The sequence below is a fragment of the Sebastes fasciatus genome, chromosome 10 (assembly GCF_043250625.1).
Source record: "Sebastes fasciatus isolate fSebFas1 chromosome 10, fSebFas1.pri, whole genome shotgun sequence".
Lineage (NCBI taxonomy): Eukaryota > Metazoa > Chordata > Actinopteri > Perciformes > Sebastidae > Sebastes > Sebastes fasciatus.
In genome coordinates this window covers 16,662,730-16,683,499 of record NC_133804.1, presented here as the reverse complement: position 1 = coordinate 16,683,499, position 20,770 = coordinate 16,662,730, and the positions used below count along the sequence as shown (strand labels likewise).

The following is a 20,770-nucleotide window of genomic DNA, read 5'->3' as shown; positions in this document are numbered from 1 at the left end:
CAGGCTGAAACAGGTTATAAGTACTAGTCAACTTATGGTGCTCAAATGAAAGGACATAAAGGACTAGGGTTGAAACTTAACTTAATCAATTAAGTGTCAACTATTCAATTAATCGCCAACTATTTTGATAACCGATTAATCCGTTTGAGTCATTTTTTAAGAGAAAAAAGTCAAAATTCTCTGATTCCGACTTCCTAAATGTGAATATTTTCTGGTTTCTTTACTCCTCAATGACAATAAATTGAATATCTTTGAGTTGTGGACAAAACAAGACATTTGAGGACGTCATCTTGGGCTTTGGGAAACAATTTTTCACCATTATCTGACATTTTATAGACCAAACAACTATCGATTAATCGAGAAAATCATTAGATTTTAATCGTTAGTTGCTGCCCTAGTTGAAACATTTAAATTTAATTCATCACCAACTAATTTGATTGTGGCTTAATTGTTAAGTTATTTGTCAAACAGTTTTTGGTTCCAGCTTCTCAAATGTGAGGATTTGCTGCTTTTCTCTATTTTATATCATTGTAAATGTAGGGTGTTCAGCAGATCTACAAACGAATCTTTGAACTGAACCGACTATTTTTGTGGAAAATACCTGCAAGCACTCAAACACACACAAGGTAATGCACAAAATACTGATGGATTTGAAGTAAAAAATTATATTATAATTACAAAAGGAGAGACCACGAACCGCATCCCAAGAGTCAGTGAGGGATGTCTCACAATGTTGTGTACAACACATTTTTATAGCCCTCCGAGGACAAAGAAACCACGTTTAGTATAGACTGTATATAAGAAGTGGACGTAGTCACCATGACGTCACCCATTGGTTTGTTGTCTGCTGTTTTGAAGCCTCGAGTTCGGCATTTTGGCCTTCGCCATCTTATTTATTTGCAGCCAGAAGCGGCATGAAAGGGTGGAGCTAAGTATAACCGAACACTGAATAACACATTTTGAAGTGACCAAAAAGGTTAACATTAACTTGCGTGAACTGAAAACACACTGTGAAACGGTTAAAGTTATAAGACGAAAACACAGACAACACCCAGACTGGACAACGGCGTGATAGCAACCTGTCGTTCACAAGGTAGCCCCGCCCTAAAGCATACCCTGCTTTATGGTCTATTTGACTCTAAATGGGACCACAATTTACTAAATGAACATCATGCTGTATTGAAGAAGACTTGAAACTAGCGATTGAGACCATAAACTCATGTTTACAATGTTTACTGAGGTAATAAATCAAGTGAGAAGTAGGGTCATTTTCTCATAGATTTCTATACAATCAGACTTCTTTTTGCAACCAGAGGAGTCGCCCCCTGCTGGCTGTTAGAGAGAATGCAAGTTTAAAGCACTTCAGCATTGGCTTCACTTCTCAGACCCGGAGTTGCTCACGTGTGTTTAGCTTCTGTGAGCTTATACAAGAAAGTCGATCAACAGATAGCTGACCTTCTGCTCAATAATGTGCAACAAGTTCTACATTGTATGTCCTCTAGCTCGTGATAAATCACATACAGTGCTTGCCTTTGTCTAAAATATCGATTCTTAGGCCCTCTCCCTGAGCCTGCCTTTACATCATGTCATGCCACATACACACACACACGGACACAGAAGAAATGATTAACACACACTCGGACACAGGAGAAATGATTAACACACAAGTATCACGAGGACTCTTTCCAAAGGATGTGCTACACAAAAGCATACAGAGTAACAGAATACAAGATTATTTTGTATTCTAAAAAGATCTCTTCTACATATGAATAAATGATAAACCTAAGGCTTTAAACGCTAAACTTTCACACTATACTGAATCCCCATTATCACGGACCAAATCAGAAGCTTTTAGCAGCGGAGCTCTGCTGTGATTCACATTACTTCCTCTTTAAAAGTCTATTAAAAGACAGCCTTGTCCTGCAAGACCTTCTTCTGCTATCTCCAGTTAAGATCTATTCTTGACTATACCTGTATTTACTGATGTGGAGAAATCTGCTTCATGAGGGAAATGTATACAAATTTTATTTCTCCTTACTGCTGAATGAGGGCCCAAAGCTAATTTTGCACAAATCTAGAGCGAGACGGCAATCTGATCTGAACATAACAATTGATGAACAGCTCTGGTCTGATTTATGTCAAGACAGTTTGTCAGTTACTATTAATACGGACTGGTTCACTATCCTTTCTGCTACATAAATAGAGGAAAGTACATAAATCCAAACCTGAATTGAAAAAGAAATGTGCTTCAGATGTGTCAGAGAGGTCGGCTTCTTCCTGCACTGTACCTGGCTTTGTACAAAGGTGAGGTGGTAAGACTTCTGTGACACCTTGACCAAGATCACAGGAGATACCTTCCCATTAAATCAAGTTTCATGCTGAAGTGTCAGCAGATCTTCAACTAATTCCCAAATTAAATTTATGGCGATCACTTTGTGTGGTTAGGGGTGCACGATTTTGAAAAGATGCAAATGCGATGATTTGTGATATCAGAGGGAATGATCATTTTTTACATCATTATTGTCATTTTCATTGAAAAAATGACTGTGGTGTGATTTTTGCTGGGATCTGTACCGAACAAAGATGTTTTCTTAAGCCTGTAGAATATATGGTATTTTGACACACATTTCACCAATCAAATATTGTGATTTCCTCCTCATCCTGCAATTTGAAAATTGTAGTAGGCCTTATTGCGATTTCAATAAAATTTTGATTAATTGTGCAGCCCTATGTGTGGCCAGGAAATGCTGAGCAGTGACATTGAAATCTGATTCCTCCTCAATGATAGATAGTCGTTGGAAAGCCTGAGAAAAGGATACAACACCTTTCTGAAAATTTGGCAGCCTTATATAAAGTATAAAGTTACATCAGTTTCTTTGGTGTTTTGTGTCCAGATATTTGATTTAAAAAAAAGTTCAACAAAGTCTGAAAAGGACTGAGCGTGACAGCTTGAACTGGCAACAGACTGAACTGAACTACTGAACTGAAGACAGTCAGAATCACTGCTGGACGGCCGTAAGATGCGTTCACTTACTGTTGTACTGAAGAGCACGCAACAGTGATGCAACTGCTGAGAAGAAAAAGTAAACAAACTACATACAGCAGGCGATAGGATATCAAATCCATTATATTTTGTATTAATAATCTGAATCTGCAAAGTAACTAAAGCTGTCAAATGAATGTAGTGGAGTAAAAAGTACCATATATACCGCTGAAAAGTAGTAGTATTAAGTAGCATAAAAGGGATTTACTCAAGTAAAGTACCTCAAATCTATATTTAAAGGTGCTAAATGCAAGATCGGGAGCATTTCTCTCAACATGTTGACGGCAGGTAACAGTGCAGACAGAGCTAAAAGTGTTTACCTGAAGGGGAACCGGAGGGTGGGTGCTACGCTTTCGCGATGACACCGTTGGTCAGGACAGCGTTATCAGCTGTAACCACTGTATGAGAGCAGTGCAAATCGGCATCCGTGAGCTAGCCAGTGGTGCACGCTCACATGCACTAAAAGCACACAAGGCCGGCCCGGCGATGCCAACAAAGCACAGAGAAGCTCTGAACACACACACAGAAGGAGAGTGATGTCATTCTCTGCTCAGGTAGACATTACTCCTCTATATCATTACATAGCAAATAGTTGTTTGCTGCTATAATAGTGCTCTGAATATTGTATCTTTAAGTACAGCACTCAGGTATGGGTACTTTCCACAACAGACATGAAATATCTTGTTGTAGATGTCACCTTGGGCAGTGGGAAACAAATACAAGAATATAGTTTCAAACAGAAACATAAAACTAAATGTGGTCTTTAAATAAAGTACCAAACTCCAAGTGGGAAAAATCCACAATTTAACAGAGTATTTGGACAGGACACAGAGAGGAACAAGTGTTCAGAGGTGAAATGAAACAAAGACAGGCAGTACAGATCACACTGACTGCATACTTGTCGAAGTTGGTAAAGAAACCACTATTCTTATTCTTGCCTGTTATCTTCAGCTGTCACATAATTCAGATTCCAGAGTATCTTTTGCAAAAGGAAACTGTGTTTTTTAGGGGAAAACACCCAAAAATACCACACGCGATGATGGATGCTGACATATCAGCACTCATGTCACTTTGACAGATTTCACATGATGTGAAGAGACATGGAGGATTGTTCAAAAATGTATGATTGCTATTGTTTGTAGTTTTGTTGTTTGCCTACTCGGAGCTGCCATTAAAATATTCACTCTGTCTGTCAAGTAATGCAATTCTATAAAAACATGTTTTTGCACATTATGTTGCAGGTGTATAGTATTTTCTGTTACGCAAAATGAAGCGAAGAAAGTTCATTTTCAGAGATATTTCCGAGTTTCGGAGGCAGGATGTGCTACAAACTGAAAAACTGAATAACCGTTAGGGTTGAGAGGTGAGTGACAGTCAGAGCGAGTTCCTTAATTCTCAGCTTGGGAGGATCAGAGGGAACTTAGAGGTCTCCAGTGTTGCTGAGGGGAAGGAAGATTTAGCTGAGCCTTAAATGTGATCAGTAAAAATCTTAAAATCAATTATACATCTAACTGGTAAACAGTGCAGAGACGGTAAAATTGGGTTATTACGCACTCTTCTCTTGGCAGCAGTTAAAACCAGGGCTGCTGTATTTTTCATAGGGGATAAAAGATGGTGAAATGGGATGAGATTAAAGCATAGATCCTCCTCTTTATTACTGGATAAAAAAAATGGATGTTTCCCAGCTGTAAGAATCATTACTGTAACTACTCATTGTATTATTCATTTAAAAGTGAAGTCACTGTCAAACATCAGTCCAGACTTCAAAATGAGAATAAAAATATGTGAATGGAAACATGGCTAATTAAAATGCTTCGTAGAGCTGAGAAAAGCTGCAGAGTTGAGTGATAGTTATCTAGAGCAAAATATTAATTAATCAAGAAAATAATCAGCAAATGAATCATTAAAAAACATATTTGTTAATCGCAGCCCCAATATGTGAATATAATGGTGAAAATGACTACATTTACATACACTAAATATTCCGGTTCTTGCCCTTATTCCGAAAAAGACAATATTCCTATCAAGCTGTTTACATGGCTAAAGAAAATGAATATTCCATTAATATTCCCATTTACATGCAGCCGTGCATACTCCGATTTACATAGCCGGTGGTGGACTTGTTCGACCGTGCGAACACAGCCTCCCTCTTTCATTCCTTCAACCATCTTCTTGAAAAAGGTCAGCGTTGCGATATTTGCACATATCCAAAAAAACTGTCGATATCCAAGTCTTTCATAATGTTTAAATGTAGGTGCATTTCTCCCTCCGACTATAAATGTGGGTTTTTCTTTTGGGCATGCATCTCTGCAAACTGTCAGCTAGTTGGTTTGTGTACAACACACAGAGCCGTAAACCGGCAAGAGGCTGTGTGTCGCAAACTGATGTAAAAACCCCAAAATGAGACGCATATTCATATATGATATCAAGTGGATGTGTAGAGCAATACAGAGAAAGTTAAAACAAAAACAGGAGAGAAATGTGCTTTATTATAACTACAGTATTTGTGAGCACTAAATCTTAGTCCCAGTCTGGCACGGAGTTCAGATCTCCAGTAATGAACTGATTTTATGTCATAGTTTATGTTGTCCCGCTGGTGACAGCAGAGTACATCATTCAGAAACGAAACCATAAAGTAATGACACCGTTACAGTCGATGTCAGATAAAAGAAACATCATTTAACTCCTTTCTGACATCAACATTTGCTTTTTTTCCTGACATTATTAATCATGTGTAGCTTTTCTTTTCTGCCAGTTTTGTTCACGTTCTCCTCTCCGAGCGTTGTCACTGAGTCACAGAGATGGATTAACTGTGAGAATTGATCCGGATTCCAAGCGTGCCACAGCATTCATGGCTGATGAGCGCTGTCCATTAAAAGAGCCTAACTGGATCATTTGTATGTACAGAACGAGCCATAGGGTTTCTTCCACTCAATCTCGCAAAGGACAGTCAAAGTTAAATAGCTGAATCACCGTTAAAGTGGGAGCAGATTGGGCCTTTATAGTGTAAAATAAAATATATATTTGACCAGAAAGATGAGGTTAATGAACAGAGCATCAGCACTGAACAGTTAAAGGGTAACTTCAGACCCTATTTCCCATGTTTTTGTGTCTAAGGCTGCATTCACACAAGATCAGGTGGTGCGTTTGGGCTGCAGCTGCAGTGGCTGCATGGGGGGCTGGAAAAAAGGCAGCGGCTTGTGGCGGAAAAGTAGAAACTGAATCAAATTTTGGAGAAACGCAACCTGATGTCACGCTGCAGTGGCCAATCACATAACCAGCGATGCGCAACCAAGCCATAAGAGAACAAAAGACGTTAATTGTCACAGTTAATGGCCCATTAAAGTGACTCACCCACACCTCCACACAACCTTGCGGCGAAACACCACAACGCCTGATCTTGTGTGAATGCAGCGGCAGCCTAAGTGACTAATGGGGACAACACGTTTTGAAATTGGTCCAGTATTTAGCACTGCAGACGGCAGCCGATAAATGATAGGGGTAGCTCCTCACTGTCAATTTAAATCCACTGAAAGTGCCTGTTTTTGCCACTGACCGGCTCAGACTGTTATTATAAACTTTACCTTTTGCTTGATCCGGTCTATTTGTTGTTGTGTCTTGTTTGAAGTCTCGATCTGAAATCTCTCCAGAGGGTTAGGCCTCATCCACATTGTTGAAATCAGACATTGAAAATCTTTTAGATAACACTAAGCTCCACTGTCTGTACTCCAACACAACAAACTCTTCCTGTCACTCCTCTCTCCATCTCTCACTAATTTTTCCACCTTTGTCCTCCGGTTTCAGGACAAACACACTGGATCAAGCAAATGTAAAGCTCATAATGACAATCTGAGTCTGTCGGTGGCAAAAACAAGCATTTTTAGTCGACGTACATTGAGGATAAGAGTCTCCGATCAATCAGCCACTAATCGTCATCGGCCAATTGATGATCGGGGGTCTCTATAAAGGATGATCGGAAGAGCCGATCAGATGATGCTCGATTCTGAATTGAAATATTTTCAATACTCATTTGCCCGCTTTCTCGCCTGCTCTTTAATTCGCTCTGAGAGCAACACTGCTGGACACAAACACAGGCGTGGGCCCGACGCTGCGGAGCTCTGCAGCCGGCTCGCCATCTGCAGCGATAGTTTCACGGTCTGTCTGATCTATTTTTTCTGTGAGCGAATCTGGCAAGAAAGCACACTGATAATCTATTAAAAGCAATATAAGCCTAAGGGATAGGTTATATATAATATATATAAATCTGATCTCATAAATGATACAGTATGCGTCCCATGCTAGCCAACTATTTAGATTTCCCTGCTCCGAGAGAGACGAGCAGACATACACACTGGTCATAATGTCCAGTGGAAATAATTCCCTCTAAGCACAATTTGAATTGTATTAAAATGAAAATTTCCACATATTCTTCTATAAATGAAACCTTATTTTTTTATGAATGTGTAGCTGATCTATAACTCGTCCAGGCGTGTCTCCAGATACATAAAAGGTACGTGCACAAGCAATGGAAAAAGCGAGTTTTTCATGATGTGTCCCCATAATAAGTCACAGAAGGATGATTTTCTTTACAGCAAAAAATAATTCCGCCTCAGTTACTTCTATCCACTCGCCCCAATCCATCTTTGTTCATTGCTCAACGCTTGAGGACTGCCAACTTATTTTATTATTGTACCAGCCAAAACATAAATTTTTCTAGAAGGTTTTGGCATCGGTGGAGAAAACTAGTAGTGGTGCATCCCTGAGCAATAAAAAAACAAGAGAACCTCAGCTGTCTCTGTGGAGTAATTGAAGCAGAGAGAAGTATACAAGAATTTAAGACAAAACCTCCACAGGTCCAATCCCGTTTCATCGACCGGCTTGTAAAGAGCGAGGCTAATGTGTATGGACAGCTGCTGTGGATGGAGGTGTTAGTGTTTTTGGCCTGGAAACTGTGAGAAAATAGTTGCAGACTGAAAGAGAGTGTGGCACCGACCTGCACAATGGAGCCGTGCGACTAGAATAAGAATGGAAATATGAATAGGGCTATGAGAGGAGGTGGAGGTGGAGGTGGAGGTGGGGATGTACGCTGAGGTGACTGAGGAGAGAGAGGCAACTATGTGATTGACAAAGTGAAAATAGGGAAGGATCAGGTTGTCTCGCGGTTAATGAGAGCTGTGTGCAGAAGGTCAGCTGATAAAATGAAAGCCCTGCTCCTGCAATTACGTTAATACTCCTGATTACTCAGAGCGAACAGATGGAACAAGAAGAGGAATCGTAAGTAGTTTTACCTGTCCCAGGATGGGGCCGAGTGGGGGTCCAGGGGCCGCTTGTCCTGACCTTACTATAGCCCGGATTACACTGCTGGCATCCAATTTCTTCACAGCCTTAGCTGCCTTAGAGATCTTTGACATCCTGGTCTGTCTCGAAAGCCTTAAATCTGCCTCCAAGTCAACTGAGAATCCATCCACTGAGAGCAGAGAAGAAAAACAAACAAATTAGCCTTTCATGAATACACAACTGCAACAAATCATTTACACGACGGGCTCATTAAAACATCATACACTCAAAATCAATACCAAAACCTGCAGGCGAAAACCCGTGCCTTTCCATTCTGCGGCGGGCGAGTAATTAAAAAAATCTTTGCCTTCGATCGGCTCAGCGAGAGCCACTTTCCTCGAGGTGTTTGCAGTGTGGATCAGCAGCCGAGTGCTGATGCTCGCCATGTTGAAGAGTCTAAGAACTGGCAGGATTTAAACTTCTCTCCCAAAAAAAATCATGGGGTGCATGCCAAAACGCCTCACCTTCAGATGTGTCACTAAACTCTGTGTGCTGCAGCAGAGCTTCCCCTGCATCAGTAGAGGTCAAGAGTAGAGGGCAGAGGAGGGAGAAGTAACAATACTCGTAGGAGCAATTTATATTTGTTGTTAGTATTTAGTTGTTGTTTTACTAATAATAAGTAGTATTGTTTGATTTATTATTCTAGATAGTGTTTTCTTTTGCATAATTATTTTCTTGTTTAGTATACAGTATTTAGTTTTTTGCATAATCAGTATTTTGTTTGCTTTTGGGTAAAACTGTGGGCACCCTCAGTTATATAGGCAGGTAGGACCAGCATGCACCTGGGTGGGCTTGTGGATTTTTACCAGAATAAGAGAGGCAGCAACATCCATGTTTTCTTTGTGCTTCTTTGCTTGTTTTTCTTTGATAAATAAACCATCAGAAACACATCCATTTTGCATGGACAATGGACTCTTTTGCTCGTGTAAACCACAGACCCATGGTGCGTCAGCGTCCCTTTGATTTTGATTTTTGCGACATATGGCAACGACAATACTAAGACACAAAGGAGGGTTGAAGTGGCATCCCCGCATATGAACGCAAAGAGGGGTCGGCTTTTTCATTCCACCTTAAAATGCATTTGCCAAATTAGGAGTCAATTAGTGGAGTGGGGAGAACGGCCTGAACTCCTGGCTTTTCTCTGGGGAGGCAGAAACGCATAAAAGCAAGCCTATAATCCTCTGCCGGAATAAAAGTGATACTGACACAGCTGTAAAGAAAAAAAGAGAAAAAAAAGATCAATGACTAGAGCCAAGGGACAAATACGAGTTTAAGGTTGTGTGTTGTGATTCAGGGGAACCCTGCATTCAATAAAAATAAGTACTTGAAGGGAGAGAGGAGGTCCAGCAATGATTCATTGTAGGCAACAGAGGGTATCCAATTAGATCAACAGAAGAGACGGTACCAAAAAGATATATGGGACCTCACGCTGCTTTAGAGCAACAAACGGGGAGAAGCTGCTCCCAAGAAAAGTTGTGATTGTATCTGTGCTGTTGATTATCCAGCAGCCGTTAAAGTGCAACCACCGTGAGGCAATATTTAGAGCATTAAGGCAATACGCATACTGCAGAAAGAGCCCCAAATAGAACCCATTTAGTTTGTATTCCCTCTTTACATTGTAAGTCTCACACACCGCTACGTTTCAGAGGTCAATTTCACGCTACTCCCCTGATGTGTTCAGGTACTTTAGAAAAATCGTGTTGCAGTTCAGATCAATTTTGGAGCCAGTTAGAAAATGCAGAGACCAGTATGGATTAAATCTTAACCCACTTCTGTTATCAAACAATGACTGAAAGACTGCTAAACTGGCAAGCTGCAGAAGAATTAAGTAAAAGCAGTTCGAGGGGGGGCTGGAAAAAAATATATATCAACCAATAAAATGACACACCGTACGTCCAGAGAGACGAGGCTTAACTGGAGTCTTGTGACTGTGAGAAAAACAATTAGGGCCAGCATCAAATGTTGGGTTTAATTCCAATTTGGGGCAAAGGGAATAACAGCTCTGCGAGTGGGGAAATGACAGCGTCATGCTTTAATGCACCGCAACTCCAATCTCTGTTGGAGTATGAATAATAAAACCGCAGTTCCCTCGCAAAATGAAATCACTCATCACAAGGCCAAGCAGTGAACGATGCTGTAGAAGAATTGACCTACATAAGACATTGCAACCGCACTGACAGTACCGTTTCACGCAGCTGCATTTACATTAGATTCAAGGAATAAAGCAGCATTAGCTGTGCAGCGGCAGGAAACATGGTTCAAGGCAATACAATAAGCCTCAATCAGAGCTGGGTTAATGTTGTGCTGTGAATAATCAAATCAAAGCCGCAGTAATTTGAAAGGAACAGGCACAATTTTGAGCTGCTCTTTAGGCTGAATATTATATTCCTACAGCAATTACTGGCAACGGCGTCTTCGATAACACGGAGGACACAGAAAGAGCAATTTGTTTGGGCCGTGTAGAGTTGCAGCGTAAAAGCACTTTGTTAAAACATGCTTGATAAATGACATGCCACGACGCCAGTGTTTAAATTACCACATAATAAAAGGAGGGCGAGGGGAACGATAATGGAGCAAAAAACTGCAAACGTTGGACCGTTCTCCAAATTCTCCAAACTGTTGTTGCACCCAACAATGTCATTTCTACCCCTGACATTTCAAGTTTAATGTGTCTCTTGTCCTTGCGATTATTCCATCAGGATTTGGCATCACGTCTCTGGTTTTCAGATAATTTATTGAAAGATGAAGATCTTGATGTTCAATCAGATGAGGAAGGAAGTAATTAGGCAACAATATAGCGCTTATTTAAAAGCATTTATTCACACCGCAGTGGACAGACAGGAGATGGGAGAAATCTGTGTCAAAACAAAGGAGGCACAGCGTTATATGGGAAGGATGCTCACGTCACAGAGTCATATCAGGTCATAGTTAAGCATAAAATGTAGGTAGTAAAGCTGTCAGGTTTGGGCTCAATGCAATCTACTGTTGTTTTTGTCATGGATACTTTTACACAGAATGCGAATATTACACAGCGAAAAAGCGACATTTCTTTTGAACAAGGTCAACTTCTCTTAGCTTTTGCACCGCGAATAAAAGGCATCAACCATAGGCTGTACTGTACGTAATAAGTGGATGTAATCACCGTGACGTCACACATTGGTTTGTGGACTTGCAATGCCGTGGTAGCGACCTGTCAATCACAAGGTAGCCACTCCCTAAAGCATCCCCTGCTTTATGGTTTATTTGACTCTAAATGGGACCATAATTTACTAAATGAACATCATGCTGTATTGAAGAAGACTTGAAACTATCGATTGAGACCATAAACTCGTGTTTACAATGTTTACTGAGGTAATAAATCAAGTGAGAAGTAGGTTCATTTTCTCATAGACTTCTATATAATCAGACTTCTTTTTGCAACCAGAGGAGTCGCCCCCTGCTGGATATTAGAAAGAATGCAAGTTTAAGGCACTTCAGCATTGGCTTCACTTCTCAGACCCCGGAGGTTACCCACTGGCATCAACCAATCACGTTGTGCAAAACAGGTTGAGTTGCACCTATTTTCATGAAACAACAAGACGGCAAACTTTATTACTCCTTTCAACCTTGACAAAGGCAGCGCAGACCTGATCCACTCCATCCATTCTTACCTTCACAATAAAAGCCCTAGACATAATTAATATTCGCTGTTGAGTATTTAGCATTTTCGTGTCGTTTATTCTTCACGCCCCCGGCGTGTAAAGACCTTAAGTCTCATCCTATGGATCTATACAGAATGTGGACATGTTTACCAGAAGATCTCTTTCTGGACAATATTTGTCATTGTTTTGTGTTGTTAATTGATTTCCAATAATAAATATATACATACTTTTGCATAAAGCAAGCATATTTACCCACTCCCATGTTGATAAGAGTATTAAATATTTGACAAATCTCCCTTTAAGGTACATTTTGAACAGATAGAAAATGTGCAATTCATTTGTGAATAACTATTGACAATCGTGTGATTATATATGATTAAAAATTGTAATCGATTGACAGCCCTACATATTAGATATGATTATTTAATATCATGAAACAAAAAAACAATCCTTACAGTTAATAAATCACCACCAAAAAAACAAACTCTCAATACGAGCTGTTTCTCTGCCCGTCTGTCTGGGAAATCTCTCCTGCTGCCTGTCAGACAAACTACCTGGGATGGAAACACAACACCTTTGACAGAAGTAAACATGTCAATAAAACTGAGCACACGGGGGAAAAGCTGGAGTAAAATCCCTCCTGTCATTATAATATGCAGGTCTACATAACCTGTGGTGAAAAGATAATCTGATATTAGTTCCCCATGTAAAAACTCATTACGTCTTTTATCATCTATTCATTATAATGTGTCTGAAATTTCCTTTTGATTTTCACAGGACAGCAGCGTCTGTGGTGTGTTTCAGCATAATTAACACAGACTGCACTTCAAGGATAAAGCTGACTTTGATTAAAGAAATTAATCAGTTTGCTATTAAAAATGTGCGTTTAATTGCACTAGTGAGGCTCACCGCTGTTTGTTTTTTAGGCTATTAGGCTCTCTTTAGTCTTCATTAAGGAGACATGTCAAACAGAAGCCAACATCAATGAATCCTCTAAATCAGGTATTTATTTACAGTTCAAGGTTACCGATATTGATCTTATAGAAAATGACATTCTTGAAATATGGAAGAAATCGTCTTTAAAAAAAAGAAAAATCGGTAGAGTTTGAAAGTCCCAGACTGTCCTTAATATAAATTATACTGACACTGTGTCAGCCTGGAGGAAATCATGTCTTCTTCTCCTTTTTATATCTTTCATATCTTTTTACTGCAGTGTGATGAAATAAAAGCTGAATACTAATTGATTTCTCAGTGGAATCAGGCTTTGTACCTGCAACAACACACAATCACATCTGGTTCAGTAATCTTTGTTACACTTTATCTGCCTCCTCATCTTCGTATCGCTGCTAAATTAAAAGAGAATCAGTGAAGTACAATATTTTCTAACAACACAGATTAGTTGCTGCCACATAAAATAAAGAATCAAAGATTACTATCTTATTTAACAATGAAAAAGATTCATCTGAGCATGAATGGAGTGTTAACCTGAAACTGTGATTCAGTAAAAGCTTTTCTTACATTTTATTTCTTTCAGAGCACCTTTATGTGGTTGGTTTATGTTTCTCTACAGCTCTTCTCTATATCCATCCTAACCCATCTTTGTAGCATGGGGGGGACTCGTGTCCACCAGAATAGAGATAGTATTGCTGACTTGTGCTTTCCAAGTTTTAATACCAACATGGGAACCTGCGACTTTAAATCATGTGGTGTCAGAATCAAACTAGAATTAACACCTTGCAGTTGTATGCCTCCGCCAACCGGTCAAGTTGCAGTTTACATCCATATCTGTCCAAAATTTCATCACTTAATCCTTTTACCCTGTTAGACATTTGTGTAAATTTGTCATATTTAGCATATGAATTCTTGAGTTAAGGCCAAAACCGTGTTTTGTGAGGTCACAGTGACCTTGACCTTTGATCACCAATCATCAGTGGTGGACGTTTGTGCCAAATTTGATAAAATTCCCCCCAGGCGTTCCTGAGATATGGCGTTCACAAGAATGGGATGGACATGTTTACCAGAAGATCCCTGAACGGACGTACGACGTAATGACAGACGGCCAACCCAAAAACATACTGCCTCCAGCCACGTCAGTCGCCGGCGCAAAGGCATAAAAACAAGTAATTAAAGTGAAATTATTGCTTATGGGAAACTTGGATGTAAGCTTATCACCCTAGTTAACTCTTTTGTATGTATAATTTTTAGCCACTTAACCAGTTAGGGGCTTGAGGGATGGCAATGTCGGTTGGTCAGTCGACCCCTTAAGACAGAAATATCTCAACAGCTATTGGATGGAGTGACATGCTGGTATTTTTTTTTACAGACATTCATGATGACAAGAGGATGAATCCCACTGACTTTGATTCCCTGACGTTTCCTCTAGCGCCACCATGAGGTTGACATTTGCCATTTTTCTGAGTTTTTCTCAGCTTTTTAATAATTATTAATATTTATTTTAACCGTTTAGCCGATAAAATGCTTAATGTCGGTTAACGGTTAAACAGTAAATTATTAACATCCCTATCTCCACACAATGAATTGTACTAACTTTGGCAATCCTTTACTACTTCAAATACATTGGTTCATGACTAAATACCTGCTAACTTAATGACATTCCCATCAGCCTCAGCTCCGCTGTACTTTGGGTTTAGTGCTAATTAGCTAATATTCTAATCTAAGATGGTGAACATTACTGTATACCTGATAAACATCAGTTAATGTTAGCATTAAAGGGTAACTTCTGCATTTTTCAACCTGAACCTTATTTTCCCATGTTTTCGTGTCTAAGTGATTAATGGGGACAATTTCTGAAATTGGTTCAGTATTGAGGGAGAACGCTGTAACCTGCTGCCGCGAAACAAGCTGCGAGGGCAAGTGAGCAGCGTCAATGTAACGTTACGTTCACTGAAAGTGCTTGTTTTTGCCACTGACAGATTGTTATTATAAGTGTCTGACAACATTATGGAAAGGATCCTACACAGAAATAAAACAGTTTTTCTTACCTTTCACTTGATCCGGTCTGTTTGTTATTGTGTTCAAGTCCCGCTCAAGGAGAAGTCTTGTTGTGAAATCTGAATATCTTTATACTCTGGCTCAAATAAATACAGGCGGTCATTGAATTCAGAGACCTCATCCACATTGACGAAATCATCTAAATATTCAGCCATGGCATTGAAAATCTTTTAGAGAACACTAAGCTACAACACAACAAACTCTGCCTGGCTGGCCTTCGCGTTTCCACCATGGATGTATTCCACTATTCCAGTCACAATGCTAGATTTCAGAATGAGACTTTTCCTTGAGTGAGACTTTTCATAATGTCAGACACTAATAATAACAATCAGAATCTGTCATGGCAAAAACAAGCACTTCTAGTGAACATAAATGACGGTGCCAGCTTGACCCAATAGCACCATATTGCAGCCTGTGAGCGGCTGCCGTCTACAGCGCTCTCCCTCGATACTGGACCAACTTCAGAAGTTATTGTTTCTATTAGTTAGTCAGACACAAAGACATGGGAAAATACCAGGTTGAAAAATACCAAAGTTACCCTTTAAGCTCAAAGTTTGGATCAGTGCAGCACTCATTTCAATTTTCTTCATTTACTTGCTGTCCTACTCTCTACCATGTGTTGCATTAACATTGTATTTACAGTTTAGCTGGTAGTTCACAGCCCTAATTAGGATGATTTTATTTGATATAATAATAAATGATTAACGCAAGCAAGCTTCGATCCTAGGTTATGTTTGAAATATGGGATCCATTACTTGACGCATATTTCTTGTCCTGGGGGTCTAATTTTGATAAGAACTGAAGTATTCATATTCTGGTCTCACCTCTCAAAAAATACTTTCTGTTTCTCTTTAAAAGAGATACAACCTGTCAGAGCCCATTTCCAAAACAGAAACCGTGATCAGTATTCTTTGAAATTACAAGGAAAGGGCCGGAATTCATTCTTATCTGACAATGACACTAAGCTCTGACTATTTATTCACCTCTTAGTGTGGCAGTCCATCTAGTGGTGGCATTCACCTTTACATTGATGTATTTAGCTGAGAGATTAACTCACAATAAGATAGCGGTGCACTTCAGTCACATGTGTGTGACTTCTGGGATGGCCTATGTCACCACTACAGGTACCTGCTGCCGAATAAACCGAAGTTAAACATGAAGAAAGGCCCTGGAGACAAGCTGAAGTCCCTGGATACTAATAGAAAAAGAGCACAGCCATATTAAAAGTTATAAAAGCAATTTCATGTTTCTGCTCGTCATTGCAGAAAAGTTTGAATACCATTAGAGCCCCAATAAATGACCGGCGTCCTTGAATACAAAGGATGACCAAATCTGTGTTAACAGCACAATAAACGGCACAGGAAGGACCTTAACTGGCAGCCACGAACTCTGGGATGCTGCATTTGTTTAGTTGGCACCACATTATGAATTAGGAGCTGCAGATGATCTGTAATCAATGAGCCTATTGCAGTGACCAAACCGATCAAACAAATGTAGTACCGGGCTGCGATCATTCATGGAGCCACATGGGACGCTCTCCATCAGATTAAGAGATAAAGTTTCAGATATTATTTATAGAGAGCCAGTCATATGCCAATGCTGTTCCACTACATTAGTATTCACCTCATCATCACTCCGGCCCTGGAGCTATTGATTGCCGAATGCCAAGTGCTAAAGGCCAGTCAAATAAAACGAAGAACTCAAGAAGAGTCTGAATGATCCCACAAGACTGAAAAGGGGGAAACTTGCATGACCCCGTTTTAACCGAGACCTGAACCTGCAGGTCTCGCCTCTCCCGGCTCTCTGAGCTAATCTGTGCATTTCAGAAATAAACAACTCATCATTTTCACACTATCAGAAATAAACACATTTTAAATCAAATAGTCTGATGTAACAGCAGATTTAATTAGTTTCAAACCACAAAATAAGCAGTCAAGTGGCGAGAAACGGCTTCCCATCAAATTTTTCAGGGTGCAATTATCTTGGAAAAATATATTCTGATTAAGTTATTACCACTTTAAATTCATATTAGCTGATGTTCTTACTGTGCACACAGACATTTAATTTGTGCCAAAATATTAATCAAAACTGGAGTGACTGGGTAAACATTTTAAGTGTTCAGTATACGGTCCAAAAAAACACTATACAATGCCTCGCTTCAATCTTCACATACTGGACACACAATTGACCTATCTGCCAATATTGTCTATTATTACCTGGGTATTGATGGATTTCTGAGGCTGTGTTATTAAAATAAACATACTGTATACCGGTAAACTTAAAGAAATGTTTTAATAGGATCTGTTATATTTTTGACGAATTATGACAAGGGCAGCAATGAATGATTAGTTTCATTGTTGATTAATCTGTTGTTCATTTTCTCAATTAATCGGTTAGTTCTTCGGTCTATAAAATGTCAGAAAATGGTGAAAATGTCTCCCAAAGCCCAAGATGATGTCCTCAAATGTCTTGTTTTGTCCACAACTCAGAGATATTCAGTTTACTGTCATAGAGGAGGAAAGAAACCAGAAAATATTCAGAAGAAGCTTGTTCAAAAGTGGTTCTGAGAAAAATGTTTTTCCTGCACAGAGCCCTGCTGACCTCAACTCCGTCCTGGTACAGTATGAACTCCAACTGTGAGCCAATCACATAATGGCTGTAATATTTGGTGTGTCCATATACTTGTAGCCACACAGTGTATTATAATCAGTTCACTTGTCTTCCAGTTGTCAAGCAGTCACCGTGCAAAAATAAGACCGTTAATGAGGGCAGCAGCTGCTTTGGAGCCGACTACTGAAGCAGCAGATACATCCCCATCACTGCAGCCTGGATCCCAACCAGGACCTTGTACTTGAATAGTGATGACTCCCAGTCTAAACACCCTGCATGTATTATCTCCGCCTTCCTGTGATCAAATCCCAGGGAGGCCGTTTTCTTTACTGGCTCCCCTGAATCACATTACCCTCTCCCCGTCATGTTCGAGTGGTGAGACGGGATGTTTTACAAACCGCCTGTACTTTGAATAAATCTGAAAAAGCAACAACGACGCATCAGCAGCAGAGATGGTACCTGAGAAATATCAAAAAGGGAAAACAGCCCTCAGTTTTGATCATCTCCTGATATATTTTGCAGACGAGCAGCATGTTTTATACGTTGTGGCTTCATAGCTTTTTCTAGTATCTGAGCATAAGGCTCATGAAAACCACAAACTTGTGAGTCAAAAGTAGTCTAAAATTACATTAGAAGCTCCACTGGGAATCTTATCTTCAGATTCACAACAGGAAAGGTTAAATTTGAAGTCTGGATACATGATTCATAAAGCCTGAGCGTACAAAAAGGAGCAAAAAGATCATTGCTCACAACATCATTAGAGTTCTTTATGATGTGGCTGATATTCAGCAACAACACATAAACAAGAAGCGATGCGAGGAGAGGAAGAAAAGCATTGCAGTCACACACACACACACCATCTCTAGGCAACATGTGGATACACAAGGCTATGACATTATAAAGTCCAGCCTTCAGAACTACAGCTCAGAAAATGCAAGCCAACTGTGACTGCAGACAGAATATGTCAGTAAACCCTCTGAACTCTGGAGCCATCTGCCCCCCAACACCACCACCCTGCAGCCCCTCTGGGTCTGAGCTTCTGCTGCAGCTGGACCTCATATCCAGAATACTATGGAGGTATGATTATAACAGTGTGAGTGGGTGGTTAGCGAGCTGGGGTCATACTGGGGTCAAACATGAACCGCTCCAGCTCCAAGAAATCTGGATGAAGCAAAAGTCAGAGTTTGATTTTGCAGCAAAAGATGTGCAGTTAGGAAATGACTCAGCTATTTTAAACACTGAGCTGGAAATATTTGTTACTGATGTTCTCTCAAATATCTAAACCATTCAGGCGTATACCTTACAGACCGGTGGTTTCAAACCAAAAACAGTGGCTGCACAATATTGTTTATTTTTCTGACTGTTCTCCAATCTTTTTTTGGGAAATACAACTAAACACTCAAAGAGACAAACCCCCTGTGATGAGGAGTGTGAAGGTGATAACTATTGATATACATCATCTTAAGTACTGTCAGGTAGAACCATACCATAGACTGTATATAAATTATATAGGTAGATGTACGACGCGTCTCCACTTCCTCCCACTGCACAAAAGTGAAGTCAAAATATCCTGGATACGGGAGCTGCCATAATGAAATTATGACATAATTTTGAGCCAGAGTCTGCGCAGTAGTGATCGGCGGGCTGGAGTTGAGGTATCAAAGTCCCGCCCACACACCCGCCCGAGCCAATCACAAGCTGAGCACGGGTGCAGCTTGCTAGTATGAGCCACATAGCTGCTACGTCGTTATCACCATGGTAGCCGTTCAGCTAGAAAGACACAACAACTGTCCCATAATATCTCTTTAACTACATTTATAATCAAATTGACAGATGTTCTATTACACAGACTCGTGATGGCTATAGAGAGTTAAAGTTAAATCTCCTCTTGAGCCTCCAGCTGCGTGACTACTTCACTCAGAGCAGCTGTCAATCCCAGCTGTCAATCATGACGTCTCACCCCCTTTTTATAGCATTAAATAACTAATTAAAACCAAACTTATCTGAAAAACAAACACTTGAACATATACCAACGTGATAAGAACTACCTAAAATGACAGAAACCATCTTTGGGAAAGATTGATTTAACGTGTACTTTGATGTTTTAGTTTGGCCCATGTCCCATCTGCTAACATGGAGGGGGATTTTTGACCTATACTGCAGCCAGCCACCAGGGGGCGATCAAGATGTTTGGCTTCACTTTTGGGGAGCAGTCATCTTTATTTACAGTCTATGGGTAGAACAGGTTTTGGTCTTGTTCAAATGTGTCATTTTTAATATGTCTTGGGATATCTGACAAGTTGTGCGTACCATGATTGTACTGTCCTGGGGCTACGAACCACCTGACACCAAAAAGCAGAGAAGGCTACTAGGTTCACCATTTTTTTTAAATCTTCTCTTTCCTCCTTTTACTGTTTATTGACATCCAGATTCATGCAAATATCAAACACATTGGAAATTAAATCTTTGTTGTTCTGACCGAGCAGCTATTTATCTTTTTTGGATTGTTGTGGTGGTTACAAAAATAACCTTAGCGCCATGTTTTTCAGCTAAGCCTCAATATTGCCCTCTTTACCAACAGTTTACAAGGAGTTTTTGGTTATAAAACTGTCTCAGTTTGATACTGATGCCTCTAAATAACCTTGGCCAGTCTCCATAGGTGGGGCAGCAGGCCAAGCCCACTGTCTGCTTGTGAAGAGGAGCAAACAACGGAACACATCACTGAAGTTAGTTTGCCCTCCAAAGACTAAAAAGATGATTAGTCACCCTCCACACAGCAGAGCAGGGGGCAACTGCTGGGTTCAAGGACTTTGCATTCACTATATCAAATATAAATCAGCAAAGACAAAAAGCCGAAGAAGAAAAAAAAGCTAAAAAGGCACGGTGATAGAGCATGGGAGAAAACAAGAGTCAACCTTCGGCCGTTCAACAGATGGAGAGAATTGCGGGATTTGTAAGGCTTCAAAACCATGTCAGGTTATACTGTCAGGTTATTAAAAGTACTTCCAGCAAATTAGAAATGAGAATTTTCAGTAATTATCTTGATTGACCGATAATAACACATGTTCAATACTAACAGGACATATAGTCGTTTCTCAGATGGTCATATTTGATGCCTGGCCTGAGG

The 20,770-nt window shown here is 40.0% G+C and overlaps 1 protein-coding gene across 2 annotated transcripts in view; it reads right to left on the bottom strand.

The window, feature by feature from the left end:
- The window catches only part of mrpl11 (mitochondrial ribosomal protein L11), a 46,786-nt gene that overhangs the window by 23,537 nt on the left and 2,479 nt on the right, over nt 1-20,770 (bottom strand). For both annotated transcript variants that reach the window (XM_074648553.1, XM_074648554.1), the window contains exon 2: nt 8,332-8,510. In XM_074648553.1, the coding sequence (XP_074504654.1) occupies nt 8,332-8,454 (123 nt within the window). In that variant the 5' untranslated portion in view covers nt 8,455-8,510. The remainder of the gene's footprint in view (nt 1-8,331; nt 8,511-20,770) is intronic.